At 67.3% G+C, this 25529-nt stretch overlaps 1 protein-coding gene across 1 annotated transcript; it reads left to right on the top strand.

Annotated features, from left to right (window-relative positions):
- Positions 1-95: 95 nt before the first annotated feature.
- CEP104 (centrosomal protein 104) lies at positions 96-23058 on the top strand. Its single transcript, XM_036025220.1, has 22 exons — positions 96-328; positions 2607-2756; positions 7261-7434; positions 7730-7868; positions 8684-8746; positions 9238-9314; positions 11528-11696; positions 12020-12175; positions 12973-13203; positions 13743-13940; positions 14900-15067; positions 15338-15511; positions 15661-15837; positions 17505-17711; positions 18068-18175; positions 18288-18348; positions 18808-18856; positions 19046-19154; positions 20088-20226; positions 20350-20417; positions 21791-21881; positions 22622-23058. Exons 2-22 carry the CDS (start codon positions 2644-2646, stop codon positions 22735-22737), a joined length of 2787 nt encoding a protein of 928 aa, XP_035881113.1. The 5' UTR covers positions 96-328; positions 2607-2643; the 3' UTR covers positions 22738-23058.
- Positions 23059-25529: the final 2471 nt, after the last annotated feature.

Below are 25529 nucleotides of genomic sequence, written 5' to 3'. Positions count from 1 at the left end.
GTTACCCAGAAGTCCCGGGGAAGCGGAGGCGGAGGCCCGTCTCGGGCGCAGCCGCGGTGCGGCGGGGCGGGGGCGCGCAGGCGCGGAGGCGGGGCCCGGCCCGCTCCGGTTGTCATGAGAGCCGCGGCCGCGGCCCGGGCGCTGGGCGTAGGCGGGAGGGACTGCTCCGCCCCCGCCACGGACGCTGCGGCTCGCGGGGGCTGGCGCGCCCGGGGCTGCGAAGTCGGCGCTACCTGAGCTCCGCCGAGGTCGCGGCGCTGCCGGGGGTGGGCGGAAGGCCCTGGGGGTCGTGCGGGAGCCGAGGTCCGGCGGCCTTCCGCCCTGACAGGTACCGGGACTGGCCGGGAGCGCGGGCGCGGGGCAGGGGGCGCGGAGGCCGAGCGGGCTTCCAGCCCCGGCTCGCGGGGCTGGGCCCGGACTTGGGCCGCGGGGCCGGCGTGCGGCGGGGTGAGCGGGTGCGGGCGCTGCCCGAGCGCGTCCAGCCGCTGGCCCGGGGCGCGGGGCCCGGGGCGGCGCTGCCGCGCGCTGCGTCACGGCCCACCCACATCGGCCCTGGGGGCGCCTGCGCCCGGTTCCCTGTGTCCGGACCTCGCCTTGCGGGACGCAGGGCTGGTGGTGACCCAGAACGGCGGGGCTGGCCGTCCGGCCGGCCAAAATGCGTCAGGAGCGTGGCTGTGCCCTGCACCGGTTCGATTCGCCTCCCGTTACTTAGTTCTTTTCAGTCTCCTCGGCCTCAGATGTTCTCAGAGGCGCTCTCAACTCTTTAACCTGACCAAAAATCACTTAATTTTGAACATTTCTGTTTTCTTGAGAAGTGGAAACAAGTTGTCTCCCCTGGTCTCGTAGCAAAATGTTCAGGAGTTGCTAACATGTTTCCGCTTAATTTATACATGCCAGCCCCCCGCCCCCCCAGCCCCACCCCGAGCCCCAGCCCCAGCCCCAGCCCCAGCCCACTGGCTTGGAGAAGCCGACTTCAGGGAAGGAGCCCCTCCAAGGCAGCGTCCTCCCGGCGAGGGGGACTAGCCGGTGTGGTGAGGGACTCGGGGACACGTGCAGGCTGGCCCTGGCCGGGGTGGGCCTCCGTCCTGCACTAGGGCGGTCAGTGTACCCCGGACCGAGCGCTGAGCACTGTGCACAGCTGTTTCTCCCCAAACGTGGCAGTGGGTTCATGGAGCCTGCTAGCAGCACCCTTCCGTGGGCCCGGCACCTCGCAGAACACGGGGACCCTAGGGTACCAGGTGGAAGGGCTTTGGAGGCGGCCAACGCGGGATCCTGCTCAGATGCGCCCGGGCGTCCCTCCCACTGGTTCCGGAAGGCCAGCACTTCGTTTTGCCTCCATTGAGGCAACACAGCATTGTGGACACACGCTCTGCGTGGGTTTCAAAGGTCCCGTTTGAGTGAGTCTGAGCGCCAGAGCAGAGGCTCCTGGGGCCTGGCCCCCTGACCAGCCGGGAACAGCCCTGCCCGCGGGGCTCCCTGGCTGGGTGACCCTGGGCCTGGGCCTGGCGGTGCCTCAGCTCCCTGGTCGGTGAAGCTGGGGCGACAACTGAACCTGGGTCAGCTGTCACGAAGGTGTGCGTGTGGGTCCAGAGCTAAGGTCTGGCACGCTGAGTGCGCCCCGGACCCCCGGACGTGCGTGCTCACGGGGCGGTGGTGAGGCTGCTGATTAAAAAGGCCCTTTTTCTCCTTGTTTTTGTGTGACGTATGGACATAACTGGTTGGATTAGTTTCTTAACCAGTGTAAAAATCTTTGTATTTGTACATTATCCAAAAATTTTGTCTTCTCCCTAACAAAGCACCAAAACTGGAGGACTTAAAACGCTGCATTCTGAAGGCTGGGAGTCCGCAGTCGAGGTGTGGGCGTGGCCGTGCTCTCTGCTGGGGCGCCCGCCAGTGGCCCGCGGGCACATGCAGCCCAGCGTGGCTGTGAACGAGCCCAGCACAAAGTTGTGAGTTCACTTAAAGCAGTGTGAGATTTCCTCGTGATGACCTGTCACACTGTATTTACCGTGGGGCGCAAGACCAGTCCCCTTCCAGGGTGGCCCAGGGACGCCGGAGAGTGGACACCCCTGCAAGGCTGCGGGGGCGTGGGGAGGGCCCTTCTGCCTCTTCCGGCCTCTGGTGCTGTCCAGCGGTCGTCGGAGCTCCGCGGCTGGCAGATGCCTTGCTCCGGTGGCCTCACTGTTGTCACGTGGCCTCGTGTGTGTGTGTGTGTGTGTGTGTGTGTGTACGCGCACACCCATGTTTCTTTTCTGATCAGGACGCCGGTTATTTGGGAGCAGGGCTGCCCTACGCCAGCAGGACCTCGTTTCAGCTTTTGTTGCATCTACGAACGTCCTGTTTCTAAGCAGGACCCCACTCACAGGAGGTCTTTGACGTGTTTTCGGGGGTGGACACAGTTCAGCCACAGCACTGATCAAACTTTTTCCACGTGCATTCGGGAAAAGCTGAAGTAACTCTGAAGACGCCGTAAGCAGAGTTAGAGGCTCCCGTGAGAAGCACCTCACAAAAACCAGAGTTTCCCGGTTGCTCTGTTGCAGCGAGGCGTGCACTGGCCGGTCCGGTGCGGTGACGTCGGCGCGTGGCCAGGTCCCTGTCTGCTGAAGGGGTGTGTCCTGCTCGTCGGAGCGGCCGGCGCCCAGGATGCCGCACAAGATCGGATTCGTCGTGGTCAGCTCGTCCGGGCACGAAGATGGCTTCAGCGCCCGGGAACTGATGATCCACGCCCCGACCGTCAGCGGCTGGAGGTCGCCAAGGTGGGCTGCACAGGGGCCTGGGGCTGGGGGCGGCAGGGGCTCGGGGAGCAGGGGTCCCCTTGCGTTCCCACCGTCACCCCTCAGGTGTCAACTGCGGGGCCGCTGGCCGCGGCCTCGCCCATCTGGTTGCGTGCCGAGTTGGTTCCCTGCTGCTCGTGTGTTTGAGGAGAGTTTGTCGGACCTTCCCCTCATGACTTCACCCGAGTCCACTTAAGAAACGTGCAGACCCTGCAGAGAAGGAGGAGGAGGACGGGGGCCCTCCCCCGTGCCGGGTCAGCCGCGGCCCCTGCATCTGGGCTCTGCTCGGAGGGTTGCGTCTGCATCTGGGCTCTGTGCAGTGTCCCTGCTGTGCCCTGGGCTGCGGTTGCAGCTCCCTGCTTCTGCGTGACACCGGGCTCCCGCCGGGAGCCTCTCAGACCCGTCGGGAGTGCTCGGTGCCCGAGCAGCGTGATGCTAGTTGGCGTTTTTCTGAAGGGCGGGTCTTGCCTGGGCGGCCTTGTCATTCCGTGGAGGTGGCGTCGGCGCTGCTAAGTGGCCCGGAGCCTGGTCGCGCCGTGCACTGCGGGCACCGCGCAGCCGCCTGAGGCCGGCTGTCCGCCCCCGGGGCCCAGCGCGCCCTCGCTGTCCTCGCCACTTCTGTGACTGCGTGTCACAGTCTAGACTCCCCGTCCCACACCCACACCTGTGGCTTGCTCGTGCTCATGGCCGCTGCTGACGATTGAATACAGATCCCACTGATGATCCCATCCTACAGATGACAGCGGGTCTTCCTTTTGGTGCTTTCCGAGGGGGCCCAGCGAAGCGGACCCCTGTGCCCGCCCGAGTTTGGGAAGAACCGAGTCGGGGAGCAGAGGGTCACGCAGATGGGGCAACGCGGCCCCTTCACTGCTGACCCCTTCACTGCTGACCCCTTCACAGCTGACCCCTTCACTGCTGACCCCTTCACTGCTGACCCCTTCACAGCTGACCCCTTCACTGCTGACCCCTTCACTGCTGACCCCTTCACAGCTGACCCCTTCACTGCTGACTCCTTCACTGCTGACCCCTTCACTGCTGACTCCTTCACTGCTGACCCCGTCACTGCTGACCCCTTCACTGCTGACCCCTTCACTGCTGACCCCTTCACTGCTGACTCCTTCACTGCTGACCCCGTCACAGCAGCGAGGCGGACACTGGGGAGCAAGGGCTCTGCCTGCCGGCCAGTGCACACCACAGGGCTGGGCTGCCACGGCCGCCACCACTCACCTGCCCCAGGCCAGCCGGCTGGGGGGGCGGGAGGGACCCACAGGCTGGTGGCGCCCCCTGTGCATCCCCCGCCTTCCAGTGCCCCTAGTCCCGCCTCTCCCCAGGCCAGGGGCCGTGCAAACGCACTGCCACGGCCTGGGCCCCACACCACGTCTCCCTGCACAGCGGTCGGCGTCGGCGTGGGTGAAGGGGACGCAGCCGAGTGGCCAGGGACTACTTGGGTCACGTGTGCACACAGAGCCAGCACGGTTCTTCCGTGCTCGGGCGTGGCGGTGGGCCCTCTCCAGGCCTGCCCGGCCCTCGTGTCAGCGGCGAGCTGCCCGGCCGCCGCGCAGGGAGGGGGACGCTGCGCTGGCTCCGGCGGGGTCTCCTGACTGGGGCTCGGACTGGTCCCTGAGGCCACCACCTCGCAGCCGGTTCCCGCAGGAGAGGGCGGGGGCTCTGTCGGCCCAGGGTAGGGGGTGCTCGGGCGCCCCCAGGAGCAGCCCCTCGGGGAGGGGGGCAGCGCGGGTCCTGCCTGGCACAGGGGAGCCCCTCCAGTGTCCTCCTGCCTGGGAGCTGGAAGCGTCTGGAACCCGCAGAGGGCGAGGTGCTTCCCCGAGAGCGCAGACGGCCCCGCCAGCAGCTGGAGCCCGGGCGAGGGCTCTTTCGGGCCCGAGCTCGTGTCCCGAGAGCGGTCGGGGGCTGCCCGTTTTTCCGGGGGGGGGGGGGACGTCTGCTTCACCTCACGGTCAGGCTGAAGGGTGCTCGTGACCCATCTGTGAACCCTGCGGCTGCGCGTGAGCAGCTGGATCAGACCGAGTTCCAAGGACTTTGAAAACCACACAGCTTCACGTCTCTGTCAGTCGTCTCTGCTTTCTTTGAGCAATTTTGGAGGTTTTTGTGGTGCTTTTTTTTTTTTTTTTTTTTACAACAAAGGGCTCTTTTCCTCGCAGAGCAGTAACAGTCCTTGTGCCGAGACCGACCTCACCACAGCGTCCCCTGCAGCTGCGTGCGGCCGGCGGCCGGCGCGGGGGTGTCCGTGTCTGGGTGGTGTCCGCCGGCTGCACTGCTCTGACGACTGCGCCGCTCGGAAACTCGGCGTCGGGGAGTGCCGGGCGAGGCGCCCCCAGAATGCGTCCCCCCCATCCGCCCGCAGGCACCAGCCCCCTCTCGCCCCCTGCCCGCTCTCCCGCTCGTCCCTCCGTGGCCCTCGGAGATGCGCACGCAGCAGTGCCCCCTTGGTGGCGGTCGCAGGAACCCGTGGTTCAACCACGAGACAAAAACGTTTCAACGGAACAGCCCAGAAATACACAGTTTACAGTTGCACGTCTGTGCTGTTCTGAGCCACGTGATCAAGTCTCCAGCTGTCTCGCCCGGGCATGAACCGCCCTTCTGTCCAGCGTCCCCACGCTGTGGGCACGCCCCGCCCATGGGTCCCTCAGCAGCTGCCTCAGTGTCCGATGTGCAGCCACAGCGTCTCAGCACTTGTGTCTGGCACCTGTTTCTCCTTACTTAGCCTCGGCCCCAGAGCGCGGGGTGGTGACACTGGGGAGGTCCTGCGAGGCCCGAGGCAGGACCTGGACACAGGGACCCAGTCACAGCGCACGGCCACACGGGACTGCTGTGACAGCCCGGCTCACTGCCGGTTCCTGTCCGGCTCCTCGTGGGCCTGAGGAGCGCGCGCCTGCCCCTCGGGCGTGCGGGCGTGGGAGAGGCCCTGTCTGCAGGGGCCGGCGCTCCCCATGGCTGTGGGGGTTTCCCCAGGTTCACGTCCACGCAGTAATTCCCCTCCTCCCTGGGGTCCACCGAGCGAGGCTGCGTGGGTGGGGGTAGCCTCGCTCCGTGAGGAGGAGGCTACCCACGGGAAAAGGCCATGTCAGCCAGCAGCGAGCCGGGCGGGAGTCCAGGCTGGGAGGAGGCCTGCTCCGCCTGTGGAAGCGTCAGGGTGGGCTGGGCCCTGCGTGGGTGGGGGTAGCTGGGGGTAGCTGGGGCCACGGTCGGGTAGCGCCTTCCAGGTTCCTGCAGGGAAAGGGAAGTCGCCACCGAGATTCTAGGGTGGGGCTCAGCCACAGCAGCTAGGGCCCCCGATGGGTAGGGGAGTCTTAAAGCCCCAGGGAGGACAGGCTGCCTGTGACTGTGGAGAGGAGGGCCTGGAACCCAGCCCGGGGCCCAGTCCAGGTCAGGGGGCGGGGCCCTGGGGGAGGAGTGGCCCGTGAAAGGGGTGTGGGGCCGGGACAGGGGGCCCCCTGTGGGGGGTGGGGGAGGGGGTGCTAGAAGCTGCCCCGCTGACTCCGCACTGCTCACTCCTAAGGGCTCCCGAGGGTGGTTGGTGGGGAAGGCAGCTGGGAAACTGGGGGGGGCGGGGGGGGGGTGGTGAGGCAGGGACATGGGAGGGCTTTCTCAGACTGGGGCTTCTGGAGCATGTTTGTGTCCGACGGGGGTGGACTGGGAGCGGGGGAAGCCGGCTGGCTGTAGCGAGGGTCAGCTGGGTGAGGCGGGAGCAGGGCACCCATGGGTGGGAAGGTCGGACAGCAGCCTCGTCCAGTTCTCGGAGAGTGACTGCTGGGCGGAGGGGCAGAGTGAGGACGGGGCCGCAAGGCCAGTGGGCAGCAGCGCCGAGGCCGGGGGCTCAGGTGGCGGTAGGGCCTCTCCCGACCGGCCGTCCTCGGGTGCGTCCCCTGCTCTGGATGCCCGCCAGCTCCAGCATGGCACCCCTGGCCGGGGTTGTGGTCACTCCCCGGGAGGCCTGTGCCGGCGCGGTGGCTCTGCCGCGTCCAGGTTAGGGCCCAGTGCGCTGCGTCACTTCCTGGGAAGCGGGAAGCCCCAGCGTGGACAGTGCAGGGGTCTCCTCCAGATGCTGAGCACGCACGGGGGGGGGGGGGGGGGCACGCTGGACACGGGCGGCGGGGGCTGACCAGGGCCAGGCCCTGCGAGCAGGCTTTCCTGAGGTGTGTGGGGGGCTCCCACGGGGAGTCCCTGGGCTCCGTCTTGCCCGCCGGGACGGCCGCCGAAGAGGCTCGCGTTTCCCTTGCGGTGGACTTCGGGGCTCCCTGCGGCCCCGTCCCGGCCACCCCGCATGCCACTCACTGGGGGCGGGCAGGTCAGGCCCAGTCCTAACTGCGGGCCTCCGGTCCCACCGTGCGGCGTTGGGAAGGGCCGGAGGTGTCCTCGTCCCCTCGTGTCCTGTCACCAGGGCCCGGGGCTCCCAGGGGGCTGGGGCAGGGCCGTCCCGGGGCAGGGCCCGGCGCCAGGTGGAAACCAGCCGCGTCTGCCCCAGGTTCTGCCAGTTCCCGCAGGAGATCGTGGTCCAGATGGTGGAGCGGTGCCGCATAAGGAAGCTGCAGCTGCTGGCCCACCAGTACATGATCCCCAGCAAGGTGGAGTTCTACGTCAGCGAGAGCCTGCCCGAGTACTTCGCACCCTGCCAGGCCGAGCGGTTCCGCAGGCTTGGGTAGGCGGGGCCGGGAGCCGCCCTCTGCCTGTTCCCCCCCCCCCCCCCCCCCGCGCCCCTGGGTCAGCCAGCGGGGCCCCCACCGGGCTGCCTCCTGGCCCGCCCGCCCCACACACACAGAACTCGCCTTAAGGGGACCGACCGACCGAGGAGAATCGCGCAGCCGGGCTTTCTCCCCGGGGTGCCCACCCCAGACCCCCCTCATGCTCACTGAAACCCGCGTGGTGCGCGGGGACGGGGCCCTCTCCCCGGCCAGCACGCGGTCCCGCCCACACGGCCGACTGTGCGCCCTCAGGTACGTGTCCCTCTGCGACAACGAGAAGACGGGCTGCAAGGCCCGGGAGCTGAAGTCGGTGTACGTGGACGCGGCAGGCCAGTTCCTGAAGCTGATCTTCCACCAGAACCACGCCAACAAGTACAACATCTACAACCAGGTGCGCCGCCCGCCCGCCCGCCCCTCGGCCGCCGCCTGCCCACCTGCCCGGCTCCTCGTGGGGCCGTGGGGCCTGTGTCTCTCCGGAAAGGCGTGCTCCACACCTCCTTTACGGGGGAGCATCCAGCTCTCGGGGCGGGAGCCAGCAGCCCGGGAGGTGCAGGGAGCCACAGGAGCCCTGGCCGGGCCGTGGGCCTTGTCCACCTCGGGGTCCCCACGGGCCGGGGGCCCCTCCCCCTGCAGTGACAGTCTGACTTAGACCGAGCTGTGTGAGCCTCGGCTTCCGTTCCTTGTCTGGTCCACCAAGGTCATCTCATTGGTGAGGCCCGTGCATGACCTGGGACCGGCAGCTCCGTGAGCGGCTCCATGAGAGCCGGCTCTGCCCCGGCTGCAGGCTGTCCCGTACACCTAAAGGCTGCGGGTTCGGCCCCGGGTCGGGCCACACGTGAGAGGCAACCCGTCAGTGTTTCTCTCTCACGTTGATGTCTCTCCCTCTCTCCCCCCCCCACCCCCCACGTTCCCCTCTCTAAAATCAGTAAGCACGTCCTCAGGTGAGGGTTAAAAAAAACAAACGAGGTTTTTAGCTGTTACTGTTTAGCACCCTTCCACCTTTACGGGGGCCACTTGGGTCAGCGTTAGAACCGTAGCTAAACTGTATGTGACGGGCGACAGCTGTCGTCGGTAATTCTGCCCGGGAGCGGGTTCTACTGCGTGTCAGCATGCGTCATCCCGTTGCCCCCGGGCTGGCCGTCACAGAGGGTCCGCGCCGTCGCCAGCCCGTCATGCTCCGCTTCTGCTGGCCCCTCCCCCTCGTAGGTCGCGCTGGTGGCGATGAACATCATCGGAGACCCCGCGGACTTCGGGGAAGAAAGCAACCTCGTAAGTGTGGGAGGTGCCCTTTCCAAAGAGGAGAATTTACTTCTAACGGGAGGGAAGGGTTTATTGTCGCCGCAAAAGGTGTCTTAAAATCTTTGTAAAATTGACTGAGTAATTTAACTTTTTCTCCTCTTAAAGCTTTCACTTATTTTTAGAGAGAGGGGAAAGGAGGGAGAAAGAGAGGGAGAGAAACATCCGTGTGTGGCCGCCTCTTGTGCGCCCCCTACTGGGGACCTGGCCCGCAGCCCAGCCATGTGCCCTGACTGGGAATCGAACAGGCGACCCTTCAGTTCACAGGCTGGCTGGCACTCAGGCCACTGAGCCACCCCCGCCAGGGTGTAAACTTTCTTTCACTCGAGAGTCGTGGCTGCCCCCCACGAGACGAGGGTCACTGACACTTGGCAGCGTCCTTGGGTCACACCGCCCCTAGGGGGGGCTCTGGGCCGCTTCCCCGTCTCCTCTGAGGCCCTGAGTGGAGCTTGCCGCCCCCACAGGCCTCTCGAGAGAAGCTGATTGACCACTACCTGGGGCACAGCGCAGAGGACCCCGCTCTGGAAGGCACGTGTACAGGGTAAGGGCCCACCCCCACCGCGGCGATCCTCGGGGCCTGCTCAGCGTCGGCAGAGTGGAGTCGCCTGCAGGAGGAGGGCGGCCGAGAGCCGGCTGCACCTCCGACGGGGTCGGGTCGGGTCGGCTGCTTGAGGGCACGGTCCCACCAGATGGTGCGTTTGGAAGAAAGACCCGCCGGCCACCCGTTGGCACTGTGCTGGCACCGGCAAACTCGCGGATGAAAACGAAAGGTGTTAACTGACCCAACTTAACAGTTACTAGACTTTAAACTTCGTTCTTTAAAGAAGTGAGAAATACACATCATACCAGGGTGTTTTTTTTTTAAGATTTTATTTATTTTTAGAGAGGGGGGAGGGAGGGAGAAAGAGAGGGAGAGGAATATCAACGTATGGTTGCCTCTCACATGCCCCCTACTGGGGACCTGGCTCACAGCCCAGGCCTGTGCCCTGACTGGGAATCGAACCTGCAGCCCGTAGTTTCACAGGCCGGCAGCGCTCAGTCCGCTGAGCCGCACCCGCTGAGACGCTCAAGCCAGCCTCCTCTGTCCGCACGCGGCAGGGAGTAGGCCCTGGGGTCGTCCGGGGGCACGGGCTCCGCCAGCTGTGTGGACGGTGAGCCCGGCTCTCCGCAGGCCGGTCTCCACGGGGGCCGCCATCCGACCGAAGGACAGAAGCGACTTCCCTGACCCCCCCAGCTGCTCAGTGTCTGCCCCAGCCCCACCCCCACCCTGCCAGGAGAGGGTCAGAGACACTGGGGTGGGGGGGCAGGGCACGGGGGGGCTCTGGTGAGGCCTCTCCCCACGCTGACAGCACCCTCACTGCAACCGCCCGCACCTGCCGCGCTGCGCCCAGCCGGGAGGGCGGCACAGCCAGCCCCGGTGCCTCCGCGGGGAGCTCCCGGGTCACTGGGGTCCTGCTGCAGTCGGGCACGTGGGACAGCGCTGAGCCAGCCCCATCGCCCCCCAGAGGGCCTCCCGAAGGCCCGGGAGGCCTGCGAAAGGCCAGGCAGGCGCTGTGGGCGCAGGTCCCAGACGGCTGTCCGCTGCACCGCAGTGGGACGCTCTGCGGAGACTGGAGGAGCTGCTCGGTGCCCCGCCGGCGGCCGTGGGGCCTCGGCACGGGTGCTGCGTGCCGTCCCTTCTCCGCGTGGGGTGTTTGTGACAAGGCAGAGCGCCGGAGACTGGAGCGCGTGGTCTGCGTTTGGGTGAAAACAGTCACGTGGCTGTGCAGACACGGTGGGGCGTGTCACCGCTGAGGCGTCCCTGGCCCCCGGCCCTGCTCGGGGCTGCGGAGGGCCTGGGTCCCAGGAGGGGGGTGTGGGGGGGCGCTTGTCCCTCGAGTCCTGTCGGAATTCATGATCGCACACGCTGGCCACCCAGGGTCTTTGTGACTCGTCCCACGTTAAGCAGAGGCGCCCAGGCTTGCGGCGGCCCTGGGCCTGCCGGGGGAAGAAGAGGTGTCCTGGGCCCCACGTCAAATACGTCGTGATGATAAACAGTCTCAGCGTTTTCAGTGGTCTACGGTTTCGTGTCGGGCCACACTCACAGCGTCCTGAGCCGCGGGCGGGACACCCAGTTGTGCAGACCCGGGTCGGCGCTGACGGCGGCGCACCTCCTGTCGCCACAGAGGGAGGGAGGCCTGGAAACCTGCCCTCGGCCAGTTTGCCGGGTCACTACACTGGCGGCATCCTTGCTCGAGTCGGGCCCAGAGGGGAGAGAGGCAGGAGGGGATGTCAGAAGTGGGCTGGTCAGGTGACCAGAGAGGCCGTGCCTTCGGGGAGGGGTCTCCTGACCCCCTGCAGGGCCTGATGGCTGGTGACGATGTTCGACACCCCTGGTGGCGGCCCCGAGGAGGCATACGGTTGGACGCCTGCGGCCCCCCCTCGACCCCCGCAGCCGCTGGAGGTGCAGGGATGGCGCCTGGTGTGTGTGCGTCCGGCATCGGTTTTCTCCCGTCCCTACCCGACTCCCGCCCACTGTCCTGCCCCCTGGGCCCCAGGCAGAGCCTGGCACGGGCTGCCGAGTCAGGGCCAGAGCACGCGCCGTGTGGCCTGGCACCCCCCGGGCGGGCCTGTGACCTGAAGCCGTGACGGTTCCGGAGGCAGGGCCTGCCGGGGACCTGGTCCCAACCATGCCGTCAGCACTGCCCCCGCAGGGCCCCTCCCCGCGGTCTCCTGTGGCGGGCCCTGGCTCTCACGCGCTCGGTCCTCCCGCAGGAAGTCCGACTACATCTCCCCGCTGGACGACCTGGCCTTCGACATGTACCAGGACCCGGAGGTGGCGCAGATCATCCGCAGGCTGGACGAGCGGAAGCGTGAAGCCGTCCAGCAGGAGCGGTACGACTTCGCCAAGAGCCTGAAGCAAGCCATCGCCGACCTGCAGAAGGTGGGCTTCCGAAGGCCGTGACCGGGTCACTCGGGGCCCCGCCCGGTGCGCACCAGCGCCTGGGGACGAGTCCTGGCCCGGCGCCCGTGCAGCCCTCTGCAGGCGCCGCCCCAACGATGCCGGGTTGGGGGGTGCCAGGGGCCCCAATCACCACCGCGAACTCTCGGAGTTCCTCAGATGCTGGTGGGGCCCGGGTTCTTGTGTGTGGGGGTGGGGCGGTGCGGTCGTGCCTCCCGCCGTCGCCACCTCGGGGCACGCCCGCCGGGGCCCAGCACCCCCGCGGCCCGCCTGGCGGGGGAGGGACAGCGGGCCCTGTGCCGCAGGTCGGGGAGCGGCTGGGCCGGTACGAGGTGGAGAAGCGCTGCGCGGTGGAAAAGGAGGACTACGACCTGGCCAAGCACAAGAAGCGGCAGATGGAGCAGTACCGCAGCCGGGCCTACGCGCAGCTGCAGCTGCACAGCCTGGTGGACGCCGAGCTGGTAGGCACGCTCGCGCGGGGAGGGGCCCCGTGCCGCCGTCCCCGGAGCTGGCCACCGCGCCGCGAAACCTGATGGTGTGCCGTGCCCGGCGACGTCAGCTCCTGTGTGCCCGCCCCGGGTGGCCTCGGCCTCAGCAGGCACCAGGGGGATGCACAGTGGAGCAGAAGGGGGCCCAGGTGGAGCCGGGGGACCTCGCTCCCCGTGTTTCCTCATTTGTGAGGCCGAGCTACCGACAGCCCCACCCCGCGTGCCCCAGGAGCGTGTGGGAGAGCAGCCCCGGGCCTGGGCTGGCGGCGCTGCCCTGCCCTAGGACCCCCCCTACAGGCAGCCGTGTGCACCTGAGCTACAGAGCAGCAGGCCGGGCCCCCGACCTGGGGGGCACTGCCACCCCCCCTCCAGCTGAGTGACCGGGCTCACTCCTCCTCCACCCTGCGCCTCAGCGTCCCCGTCACACTCCCCAGGGGCAGTGGTGGGCACCAGTGAGACACCTGTCACCACGCCCAGCGCTGCTATGAGGACGAGGGAACCCTGTGTCTGCAGACACGGGGTACAGAGCACAGTGCTCCGGTCCAGCCCCGGTGGCATGCCTCGAGCGGTGGTCCCCGCTGAGGTGACCACGAGAGAGTGCGCACAGCCACGCCGGGCCGGCACGTGCGGTGCACGCGGTGGCCGTGCAGGCCGGTGAGCGCTGCGCCCATGGGCTGTCCTCGGTGCGGACACCCACTCTGCCCCCCCACGAGGGCCCCGAGGGTCTGGGGTGCGGTGGCCTTGGGAAGGAAATGTCCCTCTGTCCCCAGGTGCGGAGGCCCTTCGACTTGCCGCTGCAGCCCCTCGTGCGTCCTGGAAGTCCTCGCCACCCACCGCCAGTGCTGCCACCACCGCCGCCAGAGGAGAGGGGGGCAGAAACCCGGCTCGCGGGACCCTCCCTGCAGGAACAGCCCTCGGCACGCTCCCCGGACGGCGCCCCCCAGCCCCGCACTGCGGACCCGCCGTCTTCGCCCGCCCCACACCCTCGCCTCGAGGCCCACGTAGGTGGCGCAGTTCAGTCCCGGGTGGTTCGGTCCGCAGACACACGTGTGAGCCCTGCCTCCTGCCGGGGGCTGTCCCGGTGCAGGGGACCATTGGGGTGCAGAACAGCCAGACCCTGTCCTGTCTGGCTGCCGGCGTGGGCAGGTCAGCACCGAAGCCAGAACTCGGTGACGCAAGTGACCGGAATGCAGTCACACCGCATGGGGGCCCCTCCACAGCCCGACAGTCTGGGCCTCCGCCGGCTGCTGCCCCGTCCCCCGAGGGGGGCATGCTGCGTCCTCTGAGCTGCTGCCGGTGTCTACCCATGAGGGGCACGGACGCCTGTGGAGGGGCCCGCTGGCGGGAGGGCTGGGGCAGCTGAGGCAGCGCCCACCGCCGCCGCGGGAGGCTGCGAGGAGGCCGGCTGGAGAGCCGTGAGGCCTCATGGCACCTCCTCTGCCGTGTCCTCTCATCTGAACGGTGCTCGCTGCAGGGCACCGGGGTCCCTCAGTTGGCTGGGGGTCCGCACGGAGCTCGGCAGCCCCTCCCTCTCCCGCAGCGCGAGCCCCTGCCCTACGACGAGCGGCCTCTCCCTGCGGCCCGCAAGCTGCCCGGAGCAGCCCCCGGGGAGCCAGACAAGAGTGACGTGGATGCCGGCAAGGCGCCGAGAGGGGGCGCGCTGGGCGAGCCGGAGCCCCTGACGGAGAAGGCGCTGCGGGAAGCCAGCTCCGCCGTCGAGGTGCTGGGAGAGACCTTGGTGAGTGAGACCAGCACACGTGTGCGTGTGCGTGTGCATGGCACACGCCGTTGATGGGCTCCGACCCCCATCCCCCGCCCCGTGACTGAGCGGCGTCCACAGCGTCCCGTCTTCGCGGCTCTGCTCAGCCAGCCGACCGCTGCCTGTGGCCTTGTGAGGGGCTCTGTCCGTCCGTTTGTCCGTCTGGGGTCCGGGCCCCTCTCCTCCGGCTGTGCTCCCGCGTCCCCAGCCCCGTCCCCCCCTCCCAGGAGCCCGGCCCTCGCAGGGGCTCGCACAGCAGGGCAGCCGCAGCTCTGTGCTCCCGTCCCCAGCGGTGCCCCGGGCCTCACGGGCTCGGGGTCCCCCTGTCCGTCCCGGCACAGGGTCTCTGCAGAGCCCTCCTGGGCACCGAGTTTCCCACCAGCCCGCCGCGTCCCTAGCGGCCCCTTGTCCGGTCCCCGCACCCGCGCACGGGGCTGGGGGCCGAGGGCATGAGGGCACGCCCACAGCACGCTCTCGGTGGCCGGGCGGGGGGAGGGCCCAGGGGAGAGCCCCGCGTGTGACGGTGCTTTGTCCTCGTGAGCCAACCGGGCAGCCTCCCGCCCGTCCCCAACTCTGGGCGGCGGCAGCTCCACCGTGAGCCTTCGCCAGCGTGTCCCCCAGACAGGCCCCTCCCGCCCCCGTGAGCGCCAGCCTGTGGGGGGGGCGGGGTAGTGCTGGAGAAACGGGACAGGACGGAGAGTCTCGTCCTGCCAGCCCGAGCGTGGCCCCCTGCCCCCAGCCTGGCAGCGGCCCTCCCGGGAGCTGCCCCCACTCTGCGCGACCCAGCGCAGTCCCGGGGTTTCCAGGTTAGGGAAGCGATTTCTCTCTCCGAGCGCACGCACTCGCTCTGGAGAGGCCCCGGTATCGGAGAGCTCTTCCCTGGTGGCAGCGGTGGTGTCGCCGACCCGCCCACCGAGGGAGCCGGACTCCGCCCGCAGGTGGCCGGGGCCTACTCCAAGACGTGGTCGCACCGCGAGGCCACGCTGCTCACGCTGCACGAGCGGCTGGCCGGCCTGCCCGTGGGGGCCCAGCGGGAGGAGCTGAAGAGCGCGCTGCGGGCGGCCGTCTTTCTCGTTAGGAGGGCCATCCGAGACATCGTGACCCCGGTGAGCCCCTTGCCCGCGGTGCCCGGGGTCCCCGCACGGAGCCCTGTCCCTCCCCAGAGTCACAGGAGCCGGGAAGCCACCTGGCCACCGGAATCACCGTCAGCTCCCGCCTCGCTGTCCCCTGTGACCCTCCCCCCACGAGTGTCCACCTCAGGGTTTACTGCTCCAGAGACCTCAGGCGTTGGGAGGCGCCGCCAGACCTCCGCGCTGTGGCAGGGCTGCGGGGTGTGCGTCCCAGCGGCCCCCCTGCCTCCGTCCCCCCCCCCCCAGGTGTTCCAGGCCTCGCTGAAGCTGCTGAAGATGATCATCACCCAGTACATCCCCAGGCACAGGCTGGGCAAGCTGGAGACGGCGCACTGCGTGGAGAGGACGGTGCCCGTCCTGCTCGCGAGGACCGGGGACTCGTCCGCTCGTCTGCGAGCTGTGGCCTCCAATTTCATTCAGGTAGGACCGGCCCGGTCGGGGGGCGGTCACCGACCCCCACCCCGTATCGCCCGGCGTCCCCCTCAGAGCCGACCTGGGGAGCGTGTGCGGTCTCGCGGCCCGCCCGCAGCGCCCTCCCCGACGCAGGCGTGAGGGGTCGGTCTCTGCAGGAGCTGGCCCTGTTCAAGGAAGTGAGGTCCCTCCAGATGGTCCCGTCCTACCTGGTGCAGCCGCTCAAGGCCAACGCCTCGGCCCACCTGGCCCAGAGTCAGATGGACCTGCTGGCCCGGCTGCTGAGAGACCTGGGCACCGATGGCACGGGCTTCACCGTGGACAACGTGATGAAGGTGAGCGCGCCCTGCGACCCGCCCCCGTGGCCTCGGCCCGTGAGAGGGTGCCTGGGGCGGGTGGGGGTCGAGTCCGTGTTTGTCGAGTGAACAATTAACCGTGGGAAAAGCAGCGTTTGACCTGACCCCGTCAAGACCGTGACTGGAGGACTGGGGGTGGGCGGCGTTGGCCTGCCCTCACTTGGACCGCCGGGCAGCCTGGCCATCCCCAGGGCCCCGGTGTGTGGAACAGCTGTGCCCGCAGAGGGCAGGGAGCTGCCCGGCTGAGCGCAGGGCCCTGTCCTGGCGGCCAGGTGCGGGGGGTTGGCCCAGACGAGGGAAGGCCGGAGCGACGAGTAGAAGCAGGCCAGGGGCGGGGTGGTGACCGCAGGAGCGCGTCATGGAGCAGCCGCAGGAGCAGCCGCAGGGGCCATGACCATCCTCATGGGAGGCCATTGGCTGGAGCTGGGGGCGGGGGCTGGGAGGCGAGGGGGGAGGTGGGGTGCCCACAGCACACCCGGAGGGCGGCCTTGCGGGGCAGCTCGCTGCGCAGCGCGGGGCCCGTGACCTCTGGGTCTGAGTCCAGCTCGGGGCCGGCTGGCGAGACTCCCAAGTCCACCACCACCTCCCCTTCGCCCAGCGAACACAGGGGCAGGGGTCCCGGGTCTGGTGGCTGCCTGGACATCACCTGGTACGTGGCGGATTGGCCACCCTCGCAGGCGGGACACGCGGGGCAGTAGCGACTGGGGGGAGAGGACAGACGGAGAAGACAGAAGGGGTGGCGGGGAGGGATGGAGGAGTGGTTGGGGAGGGGTGCGAGCGGGGAGGCAGGAGGTGGCAGGCTCCAATGAGACCCGTGGGCCGGTGCTCCTGGAGGGTGGGGCGCCTGGCAGTGACGCCCGGGGGGCGCGGCAGGCCGAGACCCTGGACGTGAGGGAGCCCAGGGGGAGCGAGACCGGCACCCACAGGACCCTCCTGAGCATGTGGCGGCAGCCTGAGACAGGACACAGGCCCCGGGACACGTTAGGGGGACAGGAGCCCCTAAAGCACTTAGAATGCGTGAAACTTGGAAACATCGTATGGAGGGCAAAAGGAAGCCAGGTCCAGCTAATACGCACAGCACGGCGTGTGTGCACACACCTGGGCGTGCACAGTGCACAGTAAAGGAAGGCGTGGGGGGCAGGGTGTGCCGGCCGTGCTGGCCAGCTGCAGGAGAACCGCTTGTTGCCCGGAGACAGATGGGGGTCTGCAGGGTCCTCAGGGCGGCTAGTGTCCCAGTGCTAAAAGCAGAGACCGAATGGAACACGCAGTTGTAGTGCTGGCCGGCCGGGAGGGTCGGTGCGCCCAGGCGGGTGCACTTCCTCTTCTCCGTGTCTGAGATCACTGAGGACACTGACCGCGTGTGGAAGGGCGTGGCCCAGGCAGAGCACGGGTGCAGCGAGCAGAAAAAAGCAAAGCACACCCTCCACGTCCAGCCCGGCCCCCCCGTGTGTGTGTGTGTGTGTGTGTGTGAGGTCCTCCGCGCGGGGGAAACTCCAGGTCCCTAGTGGCTGCAACTCCGGGGCCGTTTGCTGCTCCGTCCGTTGTGAATCCGCGTGCTGTGCCCCAGCTCTTCCGTGCTGGCCGAAACAGCCCCGTTACCCCGAGAGGCAGGAACGGCAGCCCCCCCCGCCCCCCCATGTGTCCAGTTCGCAGTGCAGGCCCTGGAGCACCGGGTGTTCGAGGTCCGCGAGGCGGCGGTGCGGGTGGTCCTGGACATGTACCGGCAGCACCGGGCCCCCGTGCTGGACTACCTGCCCCCGGACGACAGCGCCGCGCGCAGGAACGTGCTCTACCGCACCGTCTTCGAGGGCTTCGCGAAAATCGACGGCCGGCCCACCGACGCCGAGACCAGGGTAGGTCCCCTCCGTGACGCGATGGTGCCGTCCGGGCTGGCGAGGCGGCCGACGGGGTGAGCCGCGTGTTCCAGGAGTGGCGCGGGCGGGGGACACGGCTCCCCGGGAGCGTCGGGCCCCGGGGTCGGAGCCTGACGTGCACCCTGGTACCTGCCGGCGGGTGACACGGTGAGGACACGCCCGGCCTCATCTGTCCGGAACGCTCCTCACGGAAGCCGTGAGGCGTGCATTGCACCTCCGTCCCGGGACGAGTCTTAGTGGCCCCGCACAGTGCACGAGAAACGCGTGTGTCCGTGTCCCGGTCTCCCAGACCGCCCCAGAGAGCTCTTCTAACGGAAGGACACCCTTCACGCCAGGCACAGAAGAGAGCGGCTACGGAAGAAGCAGAGAAGCAAAAGAAAGAAGAAATTAAGGTTTTACAAGGGCAGCTGGCAGCGCTGAGAGAAATGCAGGCTGAGTTCCAGGTGGGCAGGGTCACGCCTCGCTGGGCACGCGCTGGCGAAGGGAGCCGACCCCCGGGACAGACCCGCGAGCTCAGCGGCCGCCTGTCCTGACCCTTCTGGTTTTGTGTCCTAGGAGCAGGAGAGCGAGGCCGCCAAGGCGGAGGCTCCGGGTACGTATGCCGCACGCCGCGGAGGTGCGCGCGAAGCCACCTCTGCTCGCTCGCTGGCCGGTGCGGCTCGCCTGCCGCGTTTCGGGTGTCGGGGCAGATTGTGAGCGCTCCCACCTTTACTCACTCGTGTTTTTTAAAAGACTGTTTGTTCCTTTTGAGACAGGGGAAGGGAGGGAGAGAGGGAGAGAAACGTCAGCGTGTGGTTGCTTCCCCAGCACCTCCTACTGGAGACGAGGCCTGCAGCCCAGGCCTGTGCCCTGACTGGGAATCGAACTGGCGACCCTTTGGTTTGCAGGCCGGTGCTCTATCCACTGAGCTACACCAGCCAGGGCTATTAGTGTATTTTTTTTTTAAACACGTTTCACATCCGATGTGACTAACTTAAAAAAACAAAGTGGTCAGGAAACACGTGGAAAGGGTTTCCACGGACAGCTCCTGAGGTTGCCTTGTCTCTGCCCTCCCCAGCCGCTCCCGGGAGAGAAGCGGCCCCGCCCAGTGCTCCTGGAGCTCCGGAGAGCCACTGCCTGGATAAGTGAGTAGCGGGCCCTCACCCCGCCGCAGGGAGGGGATGGGAGGGGATGGCGAGGGACGCGCTGCGAAAGGGTGGGGCCGAGCCGCTACCTGGGGGGGGGGGGGGGGGGGGGCGGGGCACGCACGCACGCAGCCGGAGGGAGGGGCGGCGGAAGCCGGCGGCCCCTCACGCCCGCGCCCCCGCCCGCAGCCTGTGCATCTTCTGCGGGGAGCGCAGCGCGGCCTTCACGGAGGAGGGCCTGGACCTGCACTACTGGAAGCGCTGCCCCATGCTGACGCGCTGCGAGCACTGCCGGCAGGTCAGCGGCGGGGCGGGGCGGGGCGCGGGGTGGTGGGTGTCCGTCTCCCTGCCGTTTGGGGGTGCTGCTGCTTTGTCGTGGAAGCGTCACGTGTCTGCAAATGCGCGCCCGTCACAAGCGTCACGGCTCTCGCTGGGTAGACGCCCGCGTGACCGCGCCCCGCCTGGCGGCCTCGGAGTCGGAGCCGCAGGGCCCGGTCCCCGATGCTGCGGGTCAGGCAGCGCTGCTGCCCCCGGGTCTGTGCAAACGGGGGCGTGCGCTGCGAAATCGCTTTGTGCCGCCCGTTCCTCCATCGCGGTGGGCCCGTCCGCCCTCCTGGTCGGGGAACGCGGGTCGTGTGCGCCCGCCACCGGAGCGGCAGTGCTGCGTGCCGCCGTGCCACGCGAGTCCCCGGCTGTGGGAGGGCCGGGCTCCTGCCCGCGGCCTCTGGGCCACCTGGCTGCCTCTTCATGGGGCACCTTCTAGTCTCTTGCCTGTTTTTAAGTCAGTTGCCCATTTTTTCCTTAACTCACTGGTCTTCATTGTTTACGCACCTGACGGGAGCCCGTGCGGGGCCGCCACCCACTCCGGGCTGGACCGTGGGGTCGCCCTGCGTGTCTCTGGTGGACAGAGCTTCCCACCTGCACGCTGCCCCCTTCATCTAGTCTCGGCCAACGCGGTCCGCGCTGGGTTTGAGGAGCGTCCTCCTGCCCCGACCCCCGCCCCAGCCCCGCTCTGCCGCGGCAGGCTCAGCACCCCTGCCGCCGAGGGCCCTGGCGAGGGCGTGACCGCAGGGGCGTGGTGCAGTGGGTTCCAGCCTCGGCGGACATGCACGCCGACCCTCGCCTCGAACAGCGGGGGCTCTGGCGACCACGGGCACAGGGGGCGGGTGCGCCGGCGGCCCCGGTGTCCCCGTGTCCCCAAGGCAGGCCTTGCCCGGTGTCTCGGAGCCAGGTGGTGGAGATCTGCAGCCTGACGGAGCACCTGCTGACGGAGTGCGACCGCAGGGATGCATTCGGCAGGTGCTTCCGCTGCAGCGAGGCCGTTCTGAAGGAGGAGCTGCCCGCGCACCTCAGGACCAGGGGCTGTCACCGTGAGTCCCCAGGCCCGCCCAGGGAAGGCCCTGCCGCGGGAGGCCCTGGGCACCCCCTGCCCCCCTGCCCCCACCCAAGCCCTGCGGGAGTAACCGAGTCGCCCCTCTCGGACCCCGTTTCAGCCGCCAAGCCGGAGAAGCTGGCCAACCGGTGCCCCCTGTGCCACGAGAACTTCGAGCCCGGGGAGGAGGTGAGCGCCCCAGCCGCCTGCACCGCGGCCTCTGGGAGGGCGCAGCGGGGACCCACGTTTCCCAGCCTCGGCTCCCCCCCACGTGTCGGGCCCCAGCTGGCGTAGTGGCCGGATGCCGCAGCGCTCTGGTGCTTCTTGATTGATGAAAGTGAGCCCGATCCAGTTGGGAAATCCCACTGCCTGCCTGGCTCCAGTCTGTCCCCTGCCCCATGTGATCAGAGTGGGGGTCGGGCCCTCCGTCCCCACCTCCCTCCTGCCCTTCCCCCGCCCTGCTCCTTGGGGGCCCGGGCTGGGGGCGGGGGAGGCTGGAGGGAGTCAGAGCCGCCTGCCGGGTGAGGGCGTGTGCCCAGCAGCGGGTGCTGGGAGCTGCTTCGGCCCAGCTGCTTCCGCTCCAACCCGCTGAGCCACCGCCTCCCAGGCCCGCCGCTCACCACCCCCCCCGCCCCCCCAACCCCCGTCCCAGCCCAGCACGAGGCACCACAGGGCTGTGGCGACCAGCGCTGCCCCACCCTGCAGCTTTTTGTCGGCCACAGGAAGCCCGGGACCCACAGCGGCCGGGCTGCCCCGGCCGTCCTGCTGGCCCTTTACGTGTCCCTCGTTCTCCCAGAAAACACGGGACACCTAACAGGACTCAGCAGAGCAAAGGCCACCGCGGGCTCCCGCCGGGTCCCATCACCTCCCGAACACCTGTCACCCGCCCTCACCCGGGCGCCCCCTCCCAGACCGTACATCACCTCTCCGGCAGACGGCCACTGCGGTGGTCGCCGGCCGTGACCTCGGGGTCAGAGTGCGTGCTCCCCAGGCCCAGGGAGGCCGAGCACTGAGACTGCGCGTCCCCCTCCACGTGCTCTCTGCCCCGCTGCGGCAGGAGGAGTGCGTCCCCCCGAGGCATGGGGCCACGAGGCCGTTCTGCGGTCGCTGCCCCCAGCTCAACGCACGTTTGGGTTCGCCCGCGTCGTTTCCTGGCCGACCTCAAGTGCTCTGAAAGATGACGTCCCACAGCTGGGCGGCACACGGGGCTGGCAACCCCGTGTGGGAAGTGGGGGTCCTCAGGGGCCACACTGAGCGGCCGCCCTGCTCTGCCCGCGTCCCCCGCCCCCCTAGAGGTTGTTTCCAGCAGACTGTTCTCCTCGTCGTCCTGGGATGGGCCCCCGCTTCTTGCTGGCTGTCGGCTGGGGCCACCCTCAGCTCCCAGAGGCCACCCCGGTGCCTGCCCCCGGAGCTCCCCGAGCCACGTTACCTGCCCCCACAGCCCCAGGCGGCCAGTGTGTGCTGCGCTGGGGGCGGAAGCCACGGTGCCGGCGCAGTCCCCACAGCGCTCAGTGTGAGGGGCTGTGAGGGCCCCGGCCGACCCCCCGCCCCTCTCGTTCCAGGCGTGGAAAGCCCACCTGATGGGCCCCGCGGGCTGCACCATGAACCTGCGCAGGACGCACGTGCTGCACAAGGCCCCGCCTCCGCCGCAGGGTGAGGACCCGCCCCTCCCCTGCCGCCAGCCAGCGGGCGTCCCGCCAGCAGCTCTCTATCCTGGCCCTGGGCCCCCGAGTGGTCACTGATGGCAGACTTAGAACGCTCCGCAGGAAAGGGGTGTTTCTCGTAAGAAAACTTCCTCGCCAGAAAGCTGCGGTGCACCCCACTTCAGGGGCGTGAGGAGGGCAGGGACCACCCGCAGGGGCAGCCAGCAGGGGACGGGCCGGTGTGCTCGTCTCCCCGGCGCGGCGCTGGGGCTGCGGCCGCATACCCGAGGGGACAGGAGGCTCACAGAGGGGCTGCCTGCGGCCACTCAGCCAGGCCATGGCACTCTGGTCAGGCGGCTGCCCGTTTCCCCGATTCCAGAGCCGAAGGTTCGGATTGGAACGTGGGCCATGGTAGACGGTGCAGGCCTCCTTCCTCGTCAACCATCGCACGAGTGTGTGTGTGTGTGTGTGTGTGCGTGCGTGCGAGCGCGAGCGAGCGAGCATGCCTCTGCAGCCACCGCCTCAGGGCTGGGTGACCACTGTCCTCTCCTGACCCCGCCACGCAGGCTGGCTCCAGCAGACAAGTGATGGGAGTGTCGCTTCCCCTCCTGCCCGCTCCCGTCCCCCCCCACCCCCCGTGTCTGCTCACTCCCGGCCACCCACGCTGTCCCCGCGGCTTTGGGCTCCGGCTCGGGCGTCGGCCTCCCCTCTGACGCGGTGCCTCTGCTCTCTGTGCCCGTGTCCCCGCAGGCAGAGGCCCAGCCGCCGCCAAGGCCGGGAGCTCGGGGCCGAAGGCGGGAAGCAAGATCCCCACCCCAAAGGGGGGCCTGAGTAAAAGCTCTGGCAGGACCCTCACGAAGCGATGACGCGACGGACCTGTGTCTCCTCCGTCTCTGTGGGGACCGAGCAACTGTCCCCCGTGAACAGCTCTCCTAGAAGCCATGTTGGGGGGGGTGGCGCATGCGCTGTGCTGCTGGCCCCAGGGGCACCGTGTGGGGACGACCCGAGAAGCGGCCTCCGGAGCTGGGACCCGGCCCTCGAGGCACACCCGGAAACAAGCAGGTCTCTGCCGCCCGCAGCCAGGCCACCCCGGAGCGGCGTGCTGCCCGGAGGGCCGGGAGCAGGTGGCGGTCGGCCGGGTGGGCCTGTCGCGCGGGCGCCCGGTTTCCGTGCTGGCTGCGCTGGAACCCTGCGTGTGTGTCGGCTGCCCCGGCCCCCTGCGGGGGCCAGTCTGGCGGGGCGGCGGGCGGGGCGCGAGCTGTGCTCGGACTGCCCCCGGGCAGCATCTGCACGGCCCGCGCTTCCCTCCGAGACAAGGAATAAAGGTTAAAAAAAAAAAAAAAAAAAAAAAACAGCTCCTGGGAACGGGTCCCTCCAGCACTCACGCCCGGTGTCCGCCTCCCCCGTCCCTCTGAGGACCTCGGTGGGACCGGGACTGTGCGGTCGGTCACCTTTCTCACACACTCGGTGGCACTGAAAGCCAACACACCGCTCCCGACGATGAAACCAAACTCGACACCCATCTCCCACCCGCTCCGGCCCAACCCCACGCACGGAAGTGGTTCCACTGCCTCCTCTCCAGGCGGGCGCCTGGGGCAGCGGCGCCCGAGACCTGCTCGCCACACCCGGCCTCCTCCCACCCAGGCCCTCGTGCCCCCAGCGCCCGCCCGGCCCGCCGAGACCAGAGCAAGCTGGGCCTCCGCGTCCCGTCCTGTGGCCTGGCGCCGCGGTCCGCTTCCTTGGATGCCAAGATAGTTACAAAATAACCCGTTTGGGCCTCACACACGCGTTGGCCGTTTTCTAACCCCTTTTCGAAGTGCAGATAAAACACTTTCAAACAGAATAATGAGAAAAGTTAACCGAGAGATTTATCTTTCCAGTCAAAACTTTTAAGGCGTACATACACGTTTTCCGTATATTTTAACTTACAAATATTTGTAAAAATACTTAGTTTCTAGTGGTTGACAAAATTGGGTGCATTAGAAACAGGTTAGCCTCGCTGGGTACCAAAGAATCGCACGTTGGTGGTGGCGCAACTCAGGGTGGCAGTGGGCGGCTGGCAGGAGCCGCGCGGAGTTGCTGACTGTTGCGGAGCCGGAGGTAGAGGCTGGAGACATCCAGGGGACCGCGGGCGCGCTGGCCGTTCGTGCAGGTCTGGCTGCGCGGTGGTGACTGACTGCTGAAGTTTTTCATGGCTCCGTTGTGGGTATTTAACAACATTTATTTCTATTTCCTACTTCAGGATATTCTACCTAATTTAAAAGAATTGTATCTATGAATGGGCATTAGAATACAATTGTAAATCGTTTTGATGAAAATTTGCAACTGTTTGATATTTTAACATAGTTTTCTATTTGTTTTTATTTCAGGTCAGGTGCCAGAGTTATAAAATATCTGAGTAATATATTTTTGTTGCTGTTTCAGGACTTAGTTCATTCACCTGGAATATATTAATATAATAAAAAGACCCCTAAGTACTTGTCACTTTTATTTTGAGGTTATAATTGGTCCTAAAATAAGTTGTCAAAATGAACTTACTGCTGAAGAAGTTGAAAGATTTTAAGCTCCGTGTAAATTAGAGAAGATTACCGACCAGTTTTACCCTGCGGGGGAAAACCAGCCTTCTGCGAGCGCCCACGCTGTAGCCACGAGGGGTCAGTCTGGAGTCTCTGTGGGCTCGCCCTGTAAAGGGGGGCGTGTCTACCAGCGGGCCAGGCTTTTTCGCTTTTCAAATAAGGAAAAATGCAACACTTTATCTGTAGGTTTCTAGAGTGGTTTTATGCTTGTATCAACTTTGGTAACTGTTTCTACTTTAAGTTACAATGTAGTGTTTTCCTTTACACAAGTAGGTATTAACTTGAAACTTAGAGCTTCCCAGTTTAAAGTAGCAAAAATTACTTCCAACATTTTACCCCACCTGGGTCGGTGGGGTGTGGGGGGAGGGGAAGCCTGTGGCTGCAGAGGGTGCGGGAGTCACGTGCTGTGTGTGATCTCCGCGGAGGACTGGATGAAGGTGGTCCCGTAAGTTTTGTCCTTCCTTCAGAGTGCACTCTTAGTACTTACTTTAAAAAAAAAATATGTATTTAAGTTCAGAGGGTAAGGGAGGGGAAAAAGAGGGAGCGAAACATCAGTGCGTGGTTGCCTCTCGAGCGCCCCCTACCGGGAGACCTGGCTGGGAGTCGAAGCAGCGGCCCTTTGGTTCGCAGGCCAGCGCTCATTCCCGGGAGCCACACCAGCCAACTTTTAAAAGGGCCCTAGAAGCAGCGGCTGTGTTATCCCGGTAGCTGCCTCATCCAGGGCCTGTCTCCCGTGTCTCTGGTGGCATCGTTCTCTTGCGTGCTTGGTGTGCTCCGGGGCTGTCCCTCTGTCCACCCCGTCCTTTTCCTCTACCGCCAGAGCACAGCTGCCACCGGGCAGGGCTGGCCCTCCGGCCAGGGCCTCACCTGCAGGACCCGACTGCAGCCTGGGGCCGGCCCTGGACAGTAGGCCTGTGTCATTAAAAGCTCCCCCCGGGAGTTGGGAGTCGCAGTTGCTTGTGAGCTGACGTCAGCCCTGAAAAGCTGGCCCCGCGCTGTGTCACGAGGTCGGCCTGGGGCATTACTGGGCTCCCTCCAGAAAAGGCAGTCGCCCTCGTTTTTGCAGGAGGGTGAATTTGGCT

The sequence above is a fragment of the Phyllostomus discolor genome, chromosome 5 (genome assembly GCF_004126475.2).
Source record: "Phyllostomus discolor isolate MPI-MPIP mPhyDis1 chromosome 5, mPhyDis1.pri.v3, whole genome shotgun sequence".
NCBI lineage: Eukaryota > Metazoa > Chordata > Mammalia > Chiroptera > Phyllostomidae > Phyllostomus > Phyllostomus discolor.
Note: the sequence above shows the minus strand (reverse complement) of the source record. Positions and strands in the feature narration are given on the sequence as shown.

Excerpts from the sequence above, each read along its gene's own strand:
- CEP104 (XM_036025220.1), top strand. The coding sequence starts at position 2,644 with ATGCCGCACAAGATCGGATTCGTCGTGGTCAGCTCGTCCGGGCACGAA. Across the intron at positions 7,435-7,729 it reads GAGCGGTTCCGCAGGCTTGG|GTACGTGTCCCTCTGCGACA; the intron begins GTAGGCGGGGCC and ends GTGCGCCCTCAG. Across the intron at positions 15,512-15,660 it reads TGGCCTCCAATTTCATTCAG|GAGCTGGCCCTGTTCAAGGA; the intron begins GTAGGACCGGCC and ends CGGTCTCTGCAG.